Source organism: Dendrobates tinctorius, unplaced genomic scaffold (genome assembly GCF_039654945.1).
Source record: "Dendrobates tinctorius isolate UK_male_01 unplaced genomic scaffold, ASM3965494v1 ptg000196l, whole genome shotgun sequence".
NCBI classification, from domain to species: Eukaryota; Metazoa; Chordata; class Amphibia; order Anura; family Dendrobatidae; genus Dendrobates; species Dendrobates tinctorius.
Genome location: NW_027361863.1, coordinates 7583747 through 7603666, shown reverse-complemented (window position 1 = coordinate 7603666; position 19920 = coordinate 7583747). Strand labels below are relative to the sequence as shown.

The window sequence follows — 19920 nt, the reverse complement described above, 5'->3', positions numbered from 1 at the left end:
TGGTGTTCGTACCTGACAGTCGATGATTAGCCTGAACGCTGAACACAGACTTTCTGATGAAGTGGGCAGGGTATGTCCTCGGAGGAAGTAGAGACAGAGCGAGAGAATTTTTTTTCCTTTCTTAGTAGTTTGAGTGTCCATTATCGTCAATGGGCTTCTAGTTCTGGTGGAAGTTCGGGTACTGTTCTGGTACCCAAACCAAACTTTCTAAAAAGTTTGGCTCATGTACCAGAATCAGTGCTTCCACAAGTCCACCCATCCCTACTCCCAACACATCCTTTTCATTTATGGCATGGGAAACGTTTGCAATGGGGCATGTAAAGGGTACAATTGTTTTACAGTACAAAGATCTTTCCTATGCTGAACTTGACAAATAGAGTAGACTAGGTCCAAATACAGATGTGACCACTTCCTTTTAACTCTTTCCTTTGCTGCACGAGGATGGTACAGATGAAGGTGGTTATATACAGTTGTCATCCACTGCAACAGCTGGGATTAGAGATAACCTTGATCCTGGCAGTAACTCGATGGATGACGGCGCAGTCAATATTGACTGTGACACCTAGGCGCATTTAGAAAGGGAGACTGCTTCCAATGTCCGCCCATCAGTGCATATGGGGTCTGGATGAAACATCTTGCCTGGCTTCATGGCTGAATTATCTCTGTTACGATCTGGTTACTTGAAAGCATTATTTTCATTACGCTGAGCAGGAGAGCGAATGTACCTGTATTTTATTACTACGGGCTGTCAAGGCGCAGGCAAATAAGTCTGGATGTGTTCAAATGACTGTGAACAAAGGAATACGGCAAGATGAATATCTATCAGTCTATCATTACTGGAACATCAGAGTAATGTAATAGTCATAAATCTTCCTCCTCTTCACGTCTTATGAATCTAGCACACAGCTATGGAAAAGCCATGTCGGTATAAACTCAACATGAAAGCCTAATTACAGGAAAATGTAAGCAAAAAAAAAAAATCAAAAAAACTACTATGGTTGTCAAATTACTAATGGAGGTGAGTACATTACCCAAAATTCTGCTGAAATATTCCATTTGGACCAAAACAAAAGTGCTCCAAAGCTGCCAATTGCTTTTTAAAATTACAAGTATAGAATTGTAAAATTATTATTTATTTCTGAAAGTAAAATACGCTCCACAATATTGAAATTGCATCGCCAAGATGGAAAAGTCACGGAGTTATGAAAATCACAGGATGGATCGACACGCTAATGATCTTCAAATGATGAAAAAAAGGAAACAAAAATTTCAAGACATCTCGATTTGTTCAGTATGGCGTATGAGCGCTACTCGCAGAATCCTCCCACTTACAGCCTTGGCTGCTATCAGTGAGGTTACTAATGGTTGCACTTGGGCAAATCATCAAGATCCGCCTTTGGCAGGTCCTGTGTAATCACCGAGCAATGACGTCCCAGATGTGCTCGATGACAAGTCCGGAGATGCTGCAGGCCATGATAGCAGGTTTAGGGCAGGCAGGGTGCTCATAGTAGGACATGCAACATGTGGCCTAGCGTTGTTGTATTGAAAAAGGACTCCTGGGATACTTTCACATTTCTTTATGAAGGCCTCTTCATGTCGTTGCCCATGTGGTCTCCAGACTGATCTCCAGATATTATTGTATATAATAGAAAAGCGGCACTCTTTGCTGAAGAGGATAGACCTCCATTCCAGCCACCATTGCTGTCTTGCTCTGCACCATGATGGTCTTTGGGAGCGGTGACATGAGGTCAATGGACACCTGTAGCCGGACATCTGGCTTGTAGCCCAATCTTGCAAATGTATTGTGATGGTTTGTTTAGCCACTGTTGGATGTCTTAGTCTTGGTTTGTGACGTCTTATTTAATTTGCAATATAGAATGGATCACTAGGCGCCATTGTTATAATCTGATGAGTCCATGTGGGCAACATAGGGAAGATGCTTTTACGAGGAAACATCACAAAGGTCCTACACCCAGGATTAAGGTGTGGGATGCCATATTTACCAGTAGCCAGACCATCTAGTCTTCATTCCAGATGCACTAACAGCTCAGCTTTACATTGATTTTGTCATGAATCAGTTTTTGACTATTTCTCCTAAGGATCCCTGGAATCAATTTTAAACATGACAATACCAGGCCGCATGTTGCTTGTGCTACTGTGAGCAGCCTGCATGGTCTAAACGTGCTACCGTGACCTGCGACATCTGCAACGTGATTGGTCGGCAATTGCAAATGGAGCTGCCAGCAGCGGGTCTTGATGATTTGCCTAAGTGCATTCAGTGCTTCAGGATGGCCGGACGGCTAGTATAGAGAGTACTGCTGTTGCTACTTGCATTATATCAACCCACATTCTTACTGGCAGATGAAGTGGCATGGGTGTTTCTTTTTGAATTATTGTCATTCTTTTTCTTACCAGATATTTCTAGATGAGGCCCCACGTGACATCCAATTTTCAGGGGCTAACAGAATAAAGAAGATGGAGACATTTTCTTTCTCTCCACATCCTAGAAAAATCGATGACAATCAAACTGTGAGCAGCTTAATCAGACCATTGTACTCGGCTTTGGAGACATCCGATTGTGACCGTACCCTAAGGTCGGATGGCTGCACTCATCTTAAGACACATGGTGCAACTAGATTCTACAAAATGACTATCAGCCATTTTTTATATTTCTTTGTATAAGTGCCATCCTGGTGGAATGTTTGGCATCAGTGAGAACATCGATCCTAGGATTAGGCCGATACTACCCAGATTTTTTACGTGGATTCTGTACCCAAAATTATGAAAGAATTACAGTACCATTCAGATGATTGGTGTTTCCAACATTAGTTTGGAATAGTCCCTGAAGAGTGCCTCCTTAGGGGTTCCTCATGGTGTCTGTAGCTGCTTCAGGGTTCCCTAGCCTGAAGACTTTTTGGAAACCATTGGAATATCTGATGAGAAACCTGGTAGGTGATACTTTATACATTTGCACTTAAAACTAACTCATGACATTAAACAACCTACGACGTGCGCAAGAGAAATGACTACTATAGACATAAAGGATAACGTATTCTTCACCGCGCCGCCTCCTCCGCTAATCCCCAAGACATCACTGCAGTTTAGATTGATGACCTGACTTTGCTTCATGATTTCATCCTATTTGGAAACTAATCCGGGATTAGACTTGATTAGTTTCCAGCCTTATTTACTATAGGGATGAGTATAAATTAAGAACCAAAATATCAAATTTTCTTACAGAAGCCGAACATGACTGGCTTGTTGGTCAACATGAGAAAAGCGGTAAATCAAGCAACTAATCTTTTTCAGGAATTGCAATCACGGGAACATTGCACAGAACACATATGAAACACCCTGCCAAATATCGGTTAATTGAGGGGGACTGAATCAATGTGGTACAAGCAAATATTGTGATATGGAAGAAGTACATAGAGGAAGTTCCTGGGCTCCAGGGCAAATTTGTAAGCCCCGCCAAACAGCCTTCATATTGGTTGACAAACACTCCTGGTTCCCAATGCAAAAAAAAAGTCCTGCACCTACTATTTGCCACATATCTCTTTTTATATGTCAGAAGGGTCTTTAGACGTTATTAGACACTGTGTCTTGGATGTAACTGCTTCCTCTAGACCCCTAATAGCTCTGCTTCTGGGGATTTATTACAATATAAGATGGCTTACTTACCATTACGATTGCAGAGAAAACTCGGTGACGATCCTTTTGAGCACTGTAATTGTAGACATCGTTTTTCATTATGCTCTACAATGGCGGCAGTATTGCTTATCAATCTTCTAGAAAAAGACACACATGGGCCCCAATGCAAAAACTCCCCCATCTACTACAGTATGTGCCAATTATGAGGCCGTGGGGCCTTTGGACCATGTTTATAGCTACCTCTGCACTCCGCATGACTTCACCCATGTACTTATAGCCATTCATATGATTACTAGTGAAGGTCAGGAAATCTGCCAAAATTCAAATTTAGAAAATTTCCCTGAATTCGGCTGGGAAATTCAATTTGCATTTCATAAATTTGGTGTGAATCGAATCGACTGAGAAGGGATTAAGAAAAACTTATACTCACCTCTCCTCAGTCTCCCCTGCGGATCCCCTAATCAGCTATTTGCGGACCTCCGGCGCTGCAGCTGTAACTACCGATACGCCGGTCGTTATTTGAGAATGGGATACGGCGCTGCTATGAACAACTCTGACCACTCTATGATACCAAACCAATTTCTCTTTATAACTTATGAAAAGATAACAGGATTCTACTTCTCAACAAAATATGGGCCACAATAGCCACAAATCGCAAAATACAAATTATGCAGCCTGAGAGATCCCAAGTGCCAGCTTCACGGACAGAAGCAGGACTACCCCAAGGCTATGCCACTCTCTCCCTTATCCGGTACAGGGCATGTCCTCTTTGTGAGCGCTCAGAGCGGACACCCTGACAGAATATCCTCAACAGTAAACAACTGGACTTGTTATTCTGACGTCCAGCCACTAGATTTAATCAGCTTCCTAGGTCACCAAATCCTTTGATATTGGTGCAGGTGAAGATTCAGATCAGTCCCAGAGGTACTTCATGGAGCTCTCAATTGGCATTCACGTTTTTACCAGAATCTCGATATACAGGAGTTCACACAGTCTCCATCAGTCCATATGCAGTCTCAGTAATTTGGAGATGCTGAGAATCCTATCTAACTCTCCCTAACTAACTAAACATTCGGTGACACATCCCAGTTTACTCACGGGAGCCGCTCCCTCTGGTTCAGACCATCCAATTTGGATCACTTCAGGTTCCCACTCCTTCCATGTCTCTCAGACAGGACTTCTTCTCTCCATTTTACCTCACGGGCTCCAACCTCTAACACTTCCTGTTTCCAGAACTTTCTTCTCTTGTTCAATGGTGACCGCTAGTGGTCAAACTAAGTTACTGCAACATCATTTCTTATAACAGGAAACATTAACATGCTACATAGCTCTACACTACTCCCCAGGTGTCCTCATTTGGTGCGACGTATGTCATTAACAACATGTGTCATGCCCATTGTAATGGCACTGGACCTAATGGCGAATAACAGCACCAGACGCCCAGAGGGAGAAGATAAAAGACAAAGGGGCTGAGGCCCTGCTGCGGTGGAAAATCCAGAATCCAGAAAAATGGTACCCGATAATCCACCATTTAGCTGGGATTTGCACAAATCAGAGCACAAAGAATGTGATTTTTTTTGGAGAAATTCATAACAAATCCTATTTGTCACAAATCATTAAGCTCCTCTCTAAAAACTGATATAAAGAGGGTCAGTATAAACAGTGGCCACACATGCCTAAAGGGTAGGGTCACACAACCTTTTTCTCTCCATCCGAGAAAAACGGACCGATTATTCTGATCAGACTCTGGTTGGAGTTTGATCAAAGTATGAACAGAGTGAGATCAGTTTTTCTTGCGTGTGGAGAGGAACAAAAAGCTTTCTCCATTCTGTCAGTCCGTAAAATTCGTATTGCACTCGGATGACATCCAAATAAGGTCCGACGTTTTTCATGGACCCATAGGCTTGCATTGCCGATTTTGATCCAGCTCTCGGATAGAAATCGGACATGTCTCCTTAGCCCAAGGAAAAAACTAAACATGTGCACCGACCAATAAAATATCATAGGTACAAGTGCTCTCCGTGAAAACCACAGATAGCACTTGTCCATGATAATTGGTCATGTGCATGAGCCCTTAAGCCATGTTTGGTGTTGCAACGCAGCTCATCAAGAAGAATGGCACTGTTTTGGGATTTTTTTTCTCTTCTGGGATGACTTTTATTATGGTTGAAACTACTGCAAGAAAAAAAAAATCGGGATCTCCTTTCCTCGCAGGCACACATCCAACATTTATCTGGAAACTGTTTGCATATTGGGTATAAAGCTGTTTTGAGTGTTTGGTTGGCAGCAAATCTCATTCCTAAAGGACAGGTGGCAAGGTTGGCACTGAAATAGGCGAACGCTCACAGTAATATAAAACCATTGTGCTGATCTAGTATAGCGACATAGTAATTAAACTTACCACCAGCAAGTAACGCAAGAAACCACTGAGCAGTGATGAGCCAGCATCGGAGGAATGACTGCCAGCCCGTCACAAGGTGCTGCCTCCGCACTACTACTGTAAATGTAGATTTCTATCTCCCATTCCGACAATTAATATTGAGATACAATCCCCAATATGGTGCTCCGGCGAAATGCAGAACTTGGAAATGTGTAAATTCAGTAGATATTATGCTGCGCACAACAATTCACAAAGTAGAAAGGAAGATACATTAATGCCCAGAACTCCGATCGGTTTTTAATAATTTCAATAAATTTGTAAATGGTGATGAAATTGATTACAGCAGATCTCCAGATATTGCTTAGAAATTTAAGTCCTTAATGAGTAAAGTTGCAAAGTGCTTTTAAAAACAAGCAACTTTGCAATTTCGCTCTTATTAAAACTCCTCTCTGTTCTCAAGAATGATGGGATGTTTAAAGGGGTTGTCCGGTCCAAATCGATAAGTCTGCAGTCACTCTGTTTGACTGCAGACTTATGAATCCACCCCTGGCTGGGAGTATGTATAACACATACATACCCTTCTGTCCTGGGTCAGAAACTGGCAAATCCTCGCAGCGCACAGTGTGTGCTCTAGGGGGATTCATAAGTCTGCAGTCACATAGAGTGACTGCAGACTTATCGATTGGGACTGGACATCCCCTTTAATTCTATAGTTTATTGCTCAATGTCTAAAGTTACCGGCTATTATTCTCCGGAAAAAGGAAGATGATAATCCTATGTAAGGCTTGTCTGGGATAAAAAAAAACATGGTTGCCTTCTTCTAAAATCAGTGCCAACCTAATCTATTGGTTCTGTCTGACAATTGCTCATTTTGCCTTTCTACCTAGCTAATTCTTCACTTTTCCATTAGGTCTACTATGACATCACATCATTGATAACTGATCTGAATCCTTCTAAGCTCTATGTGGAAACAGGAGGTCAATTTTCCCTGTATGAGTCATAAGTCACTGTTAAAGTCCCTGGTAGGGGGAGGAAAGAGCTACTGGGTCAGGAGTTGAAGAGGGGAATGATAACTGCAGGGACAAGAGACTCCCTGTTTCTACATAGAGCAGAGAAAAGAGAAGAATTATTTTTGTAGAAAGGAAAAATGAGTAATTGTAAGTACACAGTGCTGTATAAAATGATGATTGCAATATGTTAAGAGGATAAAAACTGTGATGGGAGAGATTCTTTAAGTTTCTGGGCTGCAATGCAAAATTTATAAGAGTGCTACCACTTACCATGTGCCATTTTATTCCATGCAGACAATTGGTCTGTGTGGAAAATCGGCCATGTGCACAGGCATGTAATATGCTCATCTGAACGAACCCTTAGGGTGCCCAAAGACCCCTAAGCTATGTAAGAAGATGCCAGTAATCTAAATGGCACATGGTAGGTGGGAGTCCCATCACATGTTGAACATTTGGCATCATGAACTTTAATTTGGACACTAAATAAAGATGACATAAGAACAAACGCTACCACGGTCGCCCTGTCGTTAGGACCCTGGAGATGTGCCCACTGAAGGAAACCTCAATAGGACACTATGGTTTTGTTGGAATATTAACACTTCAATGGATACCTCTAGCTTTTCACTTTATGATTGCAGGAAATTAAATACTAAATGGATTTTAGAATAAAACATGGTAAGATGAGCTACCGCGAGCGTGTAGTTGGGGAGATCAGGGACCATTTCTTATCTCTAAAAATGTCACCACCTCTCTTGTCTTTTGACTCTGTCTGGCATTGCAACATAGTCACATTCAATTTAATGGGAATAGGCTATAATAACAGACACAATCCATGGACAAGCGTGGCTCGTCTTCTAAAATTAAGAAGAAGCCTTGTTTTTTTATTTTTGTACGAGAGGCATTATAATATATAGCACAGAACATTGAGAACTCACCCGTTTTGCAGACCATGCCTTCTTTACATACCCTGTTTCCTGCCCTGAATGTACCATACCTCTGGAAGCTGGCACTTGGTCTACAGATAAAGTATGGAAGCATCAAGCACAGGGAAGTCTTCGGAGAGTACCACCTACTGAGTGGCTCCAGGAGGTTCTTCAGCTCCTGAGATAAGTCTAGGTCTCCCCTCTTAGCTCTGGAAGAGTTGACAAGTATGGAGCCTAAGTAAGACATTGTTCTTAAAGCATTTTCACATTAGGTTCGATGTCTTACCAAAAAAGCGCATATCCTGACTGTATCCATAGGGCCCCAATTACTGTTGGGTAGCAACAACCTTTTTTGATTGTAGTACATAATATCTTTGAGTATGAGCAAGATGAACACTAACATTTTATTAAATATCTTTCCTTTTACTTGGCAGGAAAGGACAATGACAGCGGGAGAAGCTCTCTTAGTCCTCCGCAAGTCACAGAAGACACAGGGGAATGTTCTCCAGAGAATACCTTCTTCTCCATTATGGTCACAGAAGAAACTCACATTCTGTGCTGAGCAATCACAGGCACTACTCAAACTTTCTCTTATCTAGTACACAGCACAAGAAAGGGCTTTGTTTTTTTTCTTAAAGAGACCGGGAAATGAGCATGGAATGACCTCAAGAACTTTACCCGTTTCTGCCACTATAAACGTGGATGGAATCCAATGGCAGATTATTGGGAGATTTTGTAGCTTCAGACTATACCTCCCAGCTCCTTTGGAAATTACAAGAATACAGTAAGGCATTTACTACATAGAACCATTTCAATTTAATAGAACTTGATATTGGTTCCCTAAGTAAGGACCTTATAGGAACACGTGATTTCTCCATACGTCTATGGGAACCGAATGAGTCATTTGAAAAGTTCACGTCGAAAGCTGATATTGACGATGGAATAAAGATGTCCTCAATATGTCTCATTTGACCTTTTAACTTCAAATTCCTTTTTAACTCTTCTAATAAATCTTTGCTGAAAGGTCAAAAGAAAATGTGATTTCACTGGAGTGCAGAGATCCCACTGGCTGCACAAGTTTCTCTTGATTAAATGCGGTTTCTTGGAAGTTACTTAGACTCAATGTGAGTCCTCCTCCAACTTAACCGTTGCTCGAAATGAAGTATGACCTGCTGCTATGCCATACTGCTAGTATGGTCTATGGACTAATGGGCCTCAGCAAACCGGGAGACGATGGGTATACAAAGATTCAGAGGAATTTACGTCTTTTGATCAATTTTTAACTGGTGCAAATGATTGGCTGAAGTTTTCAAAGAGAAGTTTAAGGAACAAGCATATTTTACGTCACTGGTATCATTATGCCTGCAAATAATTTCAAGTAACAAAGATTAGTTTTTAGTTTTCATCATCTCTAAAATGCGTGTGGTCTTCTCATTACTACCCTCGTCTTGACTATTAGTGTGGTTTGGACTAATATGGGGGAGCTACAGATAAGAACAAGTTTATGGTCCGTGCCGGATTATCTAGCACACACTTGTCTTGTGTTTTTGTATCATCACGCACTCCTTCTGACCATGAGTAATTCTGTGCTGGGTGGACGACTCTGCAATATCCTCCTGAACATGGAATAATTTGGCTTTTTAATGTCATTTTCAGTATTTACAATCCTTGAGCAAAGATTTCGAAGCGTTTTTAGAACTTAATCCAAATATGGGACTTAAATGTTCCCACTTGATCGTCGTTTTGTTTTTAAGGAATTTTTAGTAAGGGTATTCTACCAAAATTTTCACAATATCCACAAGAATGGGAGACCACTGTCCAATGAGTGAATGGAGTGGTAGAGAACATTCTAGACCACTGTTTAAAGGATTGGTGGTCTCGCATGAGATATACCCCTCCGGTAGAAGCATAGAAGTGAATGGAGCAATGGTTACACATGAACCACTGAGGGACATGGGACACCTACACTCAGTATCGTTGGGTTGCCAGTGGTCTGACCCCCATTGATCATACATTTATCTCCTATCCATTGGTTAGGTGTAAGTTTTGGTGGTAAATACCCTCTTTAAAGGGGGTTGTCCACTGCTTTTACATCCAAGCATAGATTATGAGTACAAGATCGGTGAGTGTCAGACATCCAGTACCCCCCATCGATTAACGATTACCCCTCCCAATGGTGGCTGAATGTAAACAGTGCATGGAGCGGAACAACATATCTCCATATACTGTTTAATGGCCGTTGGCCGATACGGGGTACTGCAGCTCATCTCCTATTGAAGAGACTATGCAATGTCCATTGGATTAATAGGTCAGACTAAGTTGAGGACTCATAATGGTCAATTAGCTGCTGCACGTGAATGATTTTTGCAAAGATGGGAACAGTTTTCCAAATGAAGAATTTTTTTTTTCATTCCAGATATTTTGTAGAGTTACTGCTCTCAACGGACTAATGCTCTAATATTGGGCCTATGGACAAATCGTGGTCATAATTACACCACTGGTAACCAGCTTTGGGCATTACATGGATAACCCATGGATTTCACTATGAACGGTGTAATTCTTCGTTTTATCTGTGGTGGTGCTGCATGGAACCAAGATCTCCTGGGAGCATTCAATCATCAAAAAAAAACCTTTGAAACAAGTAGGGTTTGTCCAAAACCCTAAGCATCTAAGGAATGCCACGAATGTCAATGTCATTTTCAGACTTTGCCGGTACCTCATTGGTACTAGATCTCTGCCTATACTATCCAACCACAGGGTTTTATATTGGAGCGGCAAATTAGAAGACTAACCCAGGAATTTAGAAGATTGCAAAAATTTACAGAAGTATGGCTAATAGAAGGTGTCATATTGAAGATATGGCCCCTAGATGGATCCTCTATGGAGTAACGGTTAGAGATACTTTAATATGCCATTCATGTGAACGGGTTTTAAAAAAATGACTGGAGTTGGAGATTCAGGTATCGCCCAATAAAGTCAAGATTAACATGAGTCCCTTTTTTCGAAATAGTGGGAATGCCAATAGATGGATCATAAATGAAGGGGGGTAGACCAGTCATAAATGTGATTTTCCGGACCACCCCTTCAAAGATAAGTGGTAAATTATTGAAAGGATTACCACATTTCTCCTTCCCAGATCTATATATTTTTCGGTGTATTTGTCTATGCTTTACAGAGCCATAGAGAATAGAAGGAATTATTGATATTTACAGAACGTTGCCTTATCAAATAGCAATAGACAGGTATTATGGGTGGCAGGTACAGAGAGTCTATAAATGCAAGCATGATCAATATGCCTTTTACAGCCCTGTAGAGGGGGCTCTTTACCCTGAGGACCCTATGAAAATGTCTCAAGGAAAAGGTGTCAAAAATCCAGCATTTAAAAAAAATAAATAAAAAAAATGTGTGTAATTTATATGGCAATTTTATCAATGTGCTTAAGTATATCCTGAAAAGTAGAATATCCATTGCTTCACCCTATGTAAAGAAAATTCATATCCACCTATCCATCAGCTGTATTCTTACATCACATTGGGCTGTATGTGGAGCCATGTAAACAAGCAGATCAGATGTCAAATGTCCTATTGCGACAGGATAAAAAAAAATTGCTGCTCTTGGCAATGATTGATTGCAATGTAATATAATGACAATAGACTATTAACTTTTTAATTGGAAAGGGCATGCAAACATACAGGGGGCCCATGAGGTTTTTATTGCATCAATAGAAATGGGAAAAATGTCTCTTATCATTTCCTCATGGGCGGTGTCAACCAGGCTCCTCCCCTGAGGAGCTACAGATTTGATATATCAGGCTTGAGGGAATTGACACTAGGGTTAGCTTCTATTCTACAAGGGCATAGAAATTTTATACAGCTATGGACACTATGAAGATAGGGGCTCAACTTAGTTTGGGCCTTAACCCATTCTCCATGGATGTTTTCTGTCTACACAATTCCTGTAATGTTATGGGAGCTTTTTCTTTCAAAGAAAATAGGTTCTGCCCTTCCTAGACTAGGCTATAAAGCTGCACTCGCAAAGGTTGTGGTCCTAGAGGAAATAACGTCACGAGTCTTTCCTCTGAGATTCCTCAATGTCTAGCATCATTTGTTTCCACTTGTGGTTTTGTTGCATCCTCCAGCTCCTCATGTCATTGCTGAGCACATGGCATTACTGAAAGCATGACATAATAGTGTTGTGGTGAGTTGTTTATGGCACGTCGCGTGTTACACTATGGAAACAGACTGTGTAATACTCTGTGTGGTTTACCCACCCTCATGCTTCTGTGAAACAAATGTATGTGCAAAAGAAAGAACAATAAAACTGAAATATGGATATCAGCGCTGTGTGTCATGTTTAGTGGGGTCGTGATTTCTATATATTGAGTGGTTGTGTAGTATTTTTAGTTTCAGGATTCTAACCTAGCAGCTCCTGTGCAACAGATGGCAGCTCTTCCCTCTGAGCAATTCAGCTTGCTGGACAGTTCCGTCCTAATCCAAATACTTGCACCTATGTTGTTGCTGATGGTCCCCACCCCGAGTTCCTGTTGGTCTTCCTGAGTTCCTGACTGGCTCATCCTGATTGCACACCCTATTTAAACCTGCTTGGCGCTACTTTCTTGCATGATTATTGCGCTACCAGCCTCTAGTCAAGCATCCTTCCACCTGCTGCTTCTTCAGACAACATTGTTCCTCCTGATATCGACCTCTGGCTTCCCTGACTACGATTCCTGCTTAATCCTTAAAACAACATTGCTGCTCCTGATATCGATCCCTTGCTTCCCTGACTACGATTCCTGCTTAATCCTTCAAACGACATTGCTGCTCCTGATATCGATCTCTTGCTTCCCTGACTTTGAATCCTGCTTAATCCTTCAAACGACATTGCTGCTCCTGATTTCGACCTCTTGGTTCCCTGACTACGATTCCTGATTATTCCTTCAAACGACATTGCTGCTCCTGATAACAACCTCTGGCTATCCCTGACTACGATACTGTGCTGCCCCTAGTGGTTGCAATATCACTACTCCAAACCAGGTCAGTCCATACATTTAGATCCTTGAAATACCTTTTTATAGTTAAGGTTTCATTTTTTCTTTTTTTAACCCCTTTCTGACATCAGACGTACTATCCCGTCCATGGGTCCCGGGACCCTATGCCCATGGACGGGATAGTACGTCTAGCGCGATCAGCGGCGCCCACGTGGTGAGCGCCGCTGATCGCGGCCGGGTGTCAGCTGATTATTACAGCTGACACCCGGCACAATGTGTAAGGGATGGTCACGGACCACCCCTGACACGCTAACCCCTTGCACACCGCGATCAAACATGATCGCGGTGTATCGGGGGTTAAAGGGAAGCATCGGCAGGGAGGGGGCTCCCTCCGTGCTTCCCTGAGCCCCCCACGGCAGCGCAATGTGCAGCGCTGCTGGGGGGGGCTCCTTCCCTGCAGGCCCCTGAATCAACGATGGCGACGGGGCCTGCAGGGAGCTGACTTCCTCAGTGCCTGCAAAGCGCAGGCATGAGGAAGTCTGCAGCACTGCCTGTGACAGATCGATGATCTGTCACAGTGATCTGTGCTGTGACAGATAAGCGATCTGTCACAGGACAGTGATGTCCCACCTGGGACTATGTAATAAAGTTTAAAAAAAAAAAAAAATTAAAATAATTAAAAAAAAATCGCCAAATAAATTAGAAAAAAAAAAATTCCCCCAATAAATCCATTTTTTGGAAATAAAAAAAAAACAATAAAAGTACACATATTAGGTATCGCCGCGTCCGTAACGACCCGCCCTATAAAACTGTCCCATTAGTTAACCCCTTTAGCGAACCCCTTAAAAAATAAAAATAAAAACCGAAGCAAAAAATGATTTATTATCATACCGCCAAACAAAAAGTGTAATAACGCGCGATCAAAAAGACGCATATAAATATCCATGGTACCGCTGAAAACGTCATCTTGTCCCGCAAAAAACGAGCTGCCACACAACATCATCAGCGAAAAAATAAAAAAGTTATAGCTCGCAGAATAAACCGACAAAACATCAAAAAACGACCTAAATGAGGTATCGCTGTAACCGTACTGACCCGAAGAATAAAACCGCTTTATCAATTTTACCGCACGCGGAACGGTGTAAACGCACCCCCCCAAAAGAAATTCATGAAACGCTGGTTTTTGTTCATTCTGCGTCTCAAAAATCGGAATAAAAAGCGATCAAAAAATGTCACTTGCCCGAAAATGGTACCAATAAAAACGTCAACTCATCCTGCCAAAAATAAGACGTCACATGACTCGGTGGGTCAAAGTACGGAAAAATTATAGCTCTCAATATGTGGTGATGCAAAAACTATTTTTACAATAAAAAGCGTCTTTTAGCGTGTGACAGCCGCCAAACATAAAAACCGCCATAAATAGTGAATCAAACCCCCCGTTATCACCCCCTTAGTTAGGGAAAAATAATAAAATTAGAAGAAAATGTATTTATTTCCATTTTCCCATTAGGGTTAGGGCTAGGGTTAGGGCTAGGATTAGGGCTTAGATTAGGGTTAGGGGTGTGTTGGGGTTAGGGTTGGAGTTAGAATTGGGGGTTTCCACTGTTTGGGCACATCAGGGGCTCTCCAAACGCAACATGGCGTCTGATCTCAATTCCAGCCAATTCTGAGTTGAAAAAGTCAAATGGTGCTCCTTTCCTTCCCTTCCAAACTCTGCCATGCGCCCAAACAGTGTTTTACCCCACATGTAGGGTATCAGCCTACTCAGGACAAATTGCAAAGCAACTTTTGGGGTCCAATTTCTCCTGTTACCCTTAGGAAAATAAAAAATTGGAGGCAAAAATATCATTTTTATGGAAAAAAATGATTTTTTTATTTTCACGCCCGGCGTTATAAACTTCTGTGAAGCACTTGGGGGTTGAAAGTGCTCACCACACATCTAGATAAGTTCCGTGGGGACACTTATGGGGAGTTTCAATAGTTTAGGTACATCAGGGGCTCTCCAAACGCACATGACACCCGCAGACCATTCCATCAAAGTCTGCATTCCAAAACGTCACTACTTCCATTCGGAGCCCCGACGTGTGTCCATACAGTAGTTTTCTCCCACATATGGGGTGTCAGCATACTCAGGACAAATTGGACAACAACTTTTGGGGGTTCAATTTCTCCTGTTACCCTTGGGAAAATAAAAAAATTGGGGACTAATTGATCATGTTTGTGGAAAAAATACAATTTTTTTATTTTAATGCCCGGGCATTATAAACTTCTGTGAAGCCCTTGGGGGTTGAAAGTGCTCACCACACATCTAGATAAGTTCCTTAGGGGGTCTAGTTTCCAAAATGGGGTCATTTGTGGGGGGTTTCCACTGTTTAAGTACATTAGGGGCTCTCCAAAGGCAACATGACACCCGCAGACCATTCCATCAAAGTCTGCATTCCAAAACGTCACTACTTCCCTTCGGAGCCCCGACATGTGTCCATACAGTAGTTTTCTCCCACATATGGGGTGTCAGCGTACTCAGGACAAATTGGACAACAACTTTTGGGGTTCAATTTCTCCTGTTACCCTAGGGAAAGTAAAAAAATTGGGGACTAATTGATCATGTTTGTGGAAAAAATATGAATTTTTTATTTTCACGCCCAGGTGTTATAAACTTCTGTGAAGCACTGGGGGGTTCAAAGTGCTCACCACACATCTAGATAAGTTCCTTGGGGGGTTTAGTTTCCAAAATGGTGTCATTTGTGGGGGGTTTCCACTGTTTTGGTACATCAGGGGTTTTCCAATCGCGATATGGTGTCCGATCTCAATTCCAGCCAAAAACGTCAAATGGCGCTGCTTCCCTTCCGAGCTCTGCCATGCGCCCAAATAGTGGTTTACCCCCACATGTGGGGTATCAGCGTACTGAGGACAAATTGCACAATAACTTTAAGGGTCCTGTTACCCTTGGGAAAATAAAAATTGGGGGTGAAAAGATCATTTTTGTGGAAAAAATATGATTTTTTATTTGTACCGTTGTACGTTATAAACTTCTATGAAGCCCTTGTGGGTTCAAAGTTCTCACCACATATCTAGATAAGTTCCTTGGGGGTCTAGTTTCCAAAATGGGGTCACTTGTGGGGGGTTTCCACTGTTTAAGTACATCAGGGGCTCTCCAAACGTGACATGGCGTCCGATCTGAATTCCAGCCAATTTTGCATTGAAAAAGTCAAACGGTGCTCCTTCCCTTCTGCCATGCACCGAAACAGTGGTTCCCCCCCACATATCATGTATCATCATACTCAGGACAAACTGCACAATAACTTTTGCAGTCCAATTTCTCCTGTTACCCTTGGTAAAATAAAAAAATTGAACCTGAAATATTTTTTTTGTGAAAAAAAGTTAAATGTTCATTTGCCACTTGATCATAGGCCATCCTTTGTTACACATTGCTCACCAAAATGACTACGGTACATGTGTGGAGACCACTAGGTTAAGACCAGTGAGCTAATTCTATGGAAGTCGAGGTGCCGATTCAGCAGTTTTTGCCAATTTTTTTACGTCACAACATTTTTGTGCAAATCTTGTTGAGCAAAAAGTTAGCATTTTTGCTTTTTTTTTTTTTTTTTTACGCCAGTCCTGGCCAACTCTGACAACTTTAAAAAGTGGACAGAGAAAGTCCAAAGGAGGCAATGCAAGCACCGCGTGTCCAAGCACCTTCGACAATTTCATCATAATTTAATCCACAAAACTGGCATAGATTACAACAGAAATGTATGTCAGTCTCAGACTGAAGTACATTTCTTGCAGCGGCACATGGCACCTTAAAGATATGTCAAATTCATTAAGAGGCGCATTTCTCATAATGTATTTGGTGCATCTTACTCCAGTGCTGTCTTCATCTTCAAATGTCTAGCATTATCCCAATAAGGGATGGGAAATTGCTTGTGTGACGCCCCCAGGAGTATGGTCGCCACAGTGGCATTGCTTTCCTCCTAGGGAGTGTGATGTCATGCTTGGAAGCAATAAAGGGTCTCTCTGTCAGTTAAGCACAACACACAGCACAGTTCCCACTCCAGGCCAGCAGAGGGAGCTCTGAACCAAAACTGGGGGAGGAGCTGCTCTCTGGGGGCCAGGAAGGGGAAGTTAGTCAGTTCGTGTGAGGAGGGTGAAGTGTGTGGACGAAAGAATAAGAGCTGGGGAATTGAGCAGAGTTCAGACTCACTTCTAGTGTAGCGCATGATCTGGAGCCCGGTCTCCAAGGCTGTACGGACACTGATGTTGCTGCAGCAAAAACCGGAGGAATAGGAAACTGTAAATGCTCTGTTCCCACATAAGACTCGGAGGCACAACAGCAACGTGTGAGCCAGAAGAAGGAGGCTACAGCTGTCTGTCATACAAGGGTCATACAAGGGGGTTCTAAGAGAGAGCAAGCAAGAGGAACTTCAGTGTAACTCAGTACTGCATGTGCCTCTGATAAGCGCTAGGAAGGAGACTACACAACCCATCTGCATAGAGAGATTCCTGAGTTGCTTCCAGGCTGGCCAACTCCTGTTCCATCTGTAATCTGGATCCTGGACTGCACTTGCAAAGCAAAGTATAGGTAACAGAAACTGCACCCTGTTGTGTCATTGCCGTCTTCTTGCAACCCCTTCAGCACTGCTACATCTCTGTGCCTAAACTGCACCCTCTTCCTCAACACCTATCATTACTGCCCTGGGACCACAGCTCTACCTGTGGGGAGCTATCACATCTTGCTGCCTTATACCATCTGTCCCAGAGGATCTACCTGCAGCGTGGGCTTAACCCCTTCATTGCCGAGCACCACAGGTGGCATCACGTATCATCCACTTATAAACTTTAATCAGCCACGCTTAACCCCGTTTACATGGACGCCCAGGGCCACGGACCGGATCACCACTACTGTGACACTTCCCTCTGAGATACCGCCCCGGTACCGAGTACCCCACTGCCCTGGCGGGCGATCCACTTGCATCTCCATTCTCGTATCACATAGCACAAGAAGAACTTGCGTCAATAGAGCTGCCAAGGATTTTGCCAATGCTGTTTCTAGTAAGGTTGATGGAGGATAGCGACCACATCTTCAAATAACTTATAGTTTGGAATTTTGCAATCATATTGTAGAAGCAGTTAAGATTCAAATATCCAGAAAAAAAAGGTTTAGGTGAGAAGAATCATAGGGTAAATCCACCATAGGGCCATCTGAGCGTGGTCCAATTTTTTCACAGACACATTGACTTGCAGAATTCTATCCGACACTTGGATCAAAATCGGACACGTCTCCAATATTTTCTGCAGAACACTTGTTCCGAGGAAAAATATCGGACGTGTGAATGGTCCCATAGTCTATCACAGGTACGAGTGTTATTTGTGAAAAACATGGATAGCAATTGTACTTGAAAATCGGATGTCTGAATGAGGCCTAAAAAAGTCAAAGACAACATGAAATTGGATTCACCTAATTTACTTCTGAATTTTCTGAGGTTCTTAATGGGAACCTGTCACCAGCATTTTCTCTTATTACATACGGCCATAACATTTTGACACCCTTTGGCAGCATTCTATAATGCTGTATATAAGTCTCCAAACCGCCCTGCAAAATGAAATGAAGAGCTTTTATTATACTCACTGTCTGGTCTGATGGGCGTTGCTGGTCTACGTTCGGTGCCTCCTCTCTTCTTGTGATCCCCGTCCTCCTCTGCTTCATGTGGATGATGTGTCCTGTAATCCCCCCGCTGTCACCAATCTGTGATGGAGCTTACATGATCACAGCTCTCTGGCATCCCCTTACCCTCAGGTCAGTCAGGGAACGGCACCTAGGATAGTCGCCAGAGAGGCTGCCCTGTTACATGCTTTCTATCGAGACACTTTTCAGTGAAGACGGTATATATATCACCAGTCCCATGCCGGGAATATACATATAAACCTCTGGTCCATCACTGCTAGGATCCCCCAATAACACCAGAACGGTATGCTGCCATCATTAACAAGGTCCATTAACAAGCTTATATCGGGTCAGAAACCAACCCCAGGTAGTGTATAAGTACTAGCCGGACTCACGGACGTGGGGAATCGGGTTTCAAGATAAAAGAGCAGCCCAAAATTAATATTTTAATTGCCGGAAGGCGCACTAGATAATACAAATATATACAGAGGAATATACAGATATTACAGACAAAAGTACAGATAAAGGTAGAGTACAGGTATGGGATTGCAGTTAGCTGTTTGTGTCACGTTACCTTTCCTTATAACGTAGGCCCAGAGAAGCGCTCGAGTCCACAGGTATTTTCTTAGTTTCTGGTCCGTCTCCATGCGTGATGCTGGCTAAAGGTGTGTTTCTAGCTTTTAACCCCTAGCTCGCCCACACTCATATTTCCCACCACCCCTCTGAGTCGAACTGAAATCTCCTCACTTGACCTCCTAGCTGAAATAATTCCCAATATCTAGGATGGATCATAACTTCCTAGTGGGAGGTCCAAACTCAGGAGAGCCAGCCTCGATAGCTCGGTATCTGGGACAGCTACAGGATTGTGAGATACAGGGGTGTGTGTGGAAGGCCCCCAGAGTTCTGGTGGCATGTTGGACTTAGCCCTGAGATGCATGGTACTCATAATTCATCTCTAGGTGTCAGTGTCCAATTATCTACACCTTCCATTGATAACTGATTGATTTTGGCCGCCTTGCACAAAAGACAGCAGGGGGTCCCAGCTCTGTTCCTTCTCCCTTTAATTAACACATGGCCTCTAACTCTCTGGTCATATGGCATGTTCCAGTTCTTTTGGGAATTTGTGTACTTTTCCCATGGGTGAGGGCCACAGTTCCGGGAGCAGAAGTAGATCTCTGGATAATATATCTTCTCTTTGACTTTCCCGCGCATGCGCACTGCAGTGTTGCGATAGGGGAACACTGTGTGGATGACGTAGGATGCATCATACACACGATGCAGAGAAGCGGGACGGCGATCATAAG

General features: G+C 42.7%; 1 protein-coding gene across 2 annotated transcripts in view; it reads left to right on the top strand.

Annotated features, from left to right (window-relative positions):
• ZMAT4 (zinc finger matrin-type 4) overlaps window positions 1–12296 on the top strand; it is a 436096-nt gene extending 423800 nt beyond the window's left edge. For both annotated transcript variants that reach the window (XM_073552848.1, XM_073552849.1), the window contains exon 8: window positions 8399–12296. In XM_073552848.1, the coding sequence (XP_073408949.1) occupies window positions 8399–8526 (128 nt within the window). In that variant the 3' untranslated portion in view covers window positions 8527–12296. The remainder of the gene's footprint in view (window positions 1–8398) is intronic.
• The last annotated feature ends 7624 nt before the right edge of the window (window positions 12297–19920 follow it).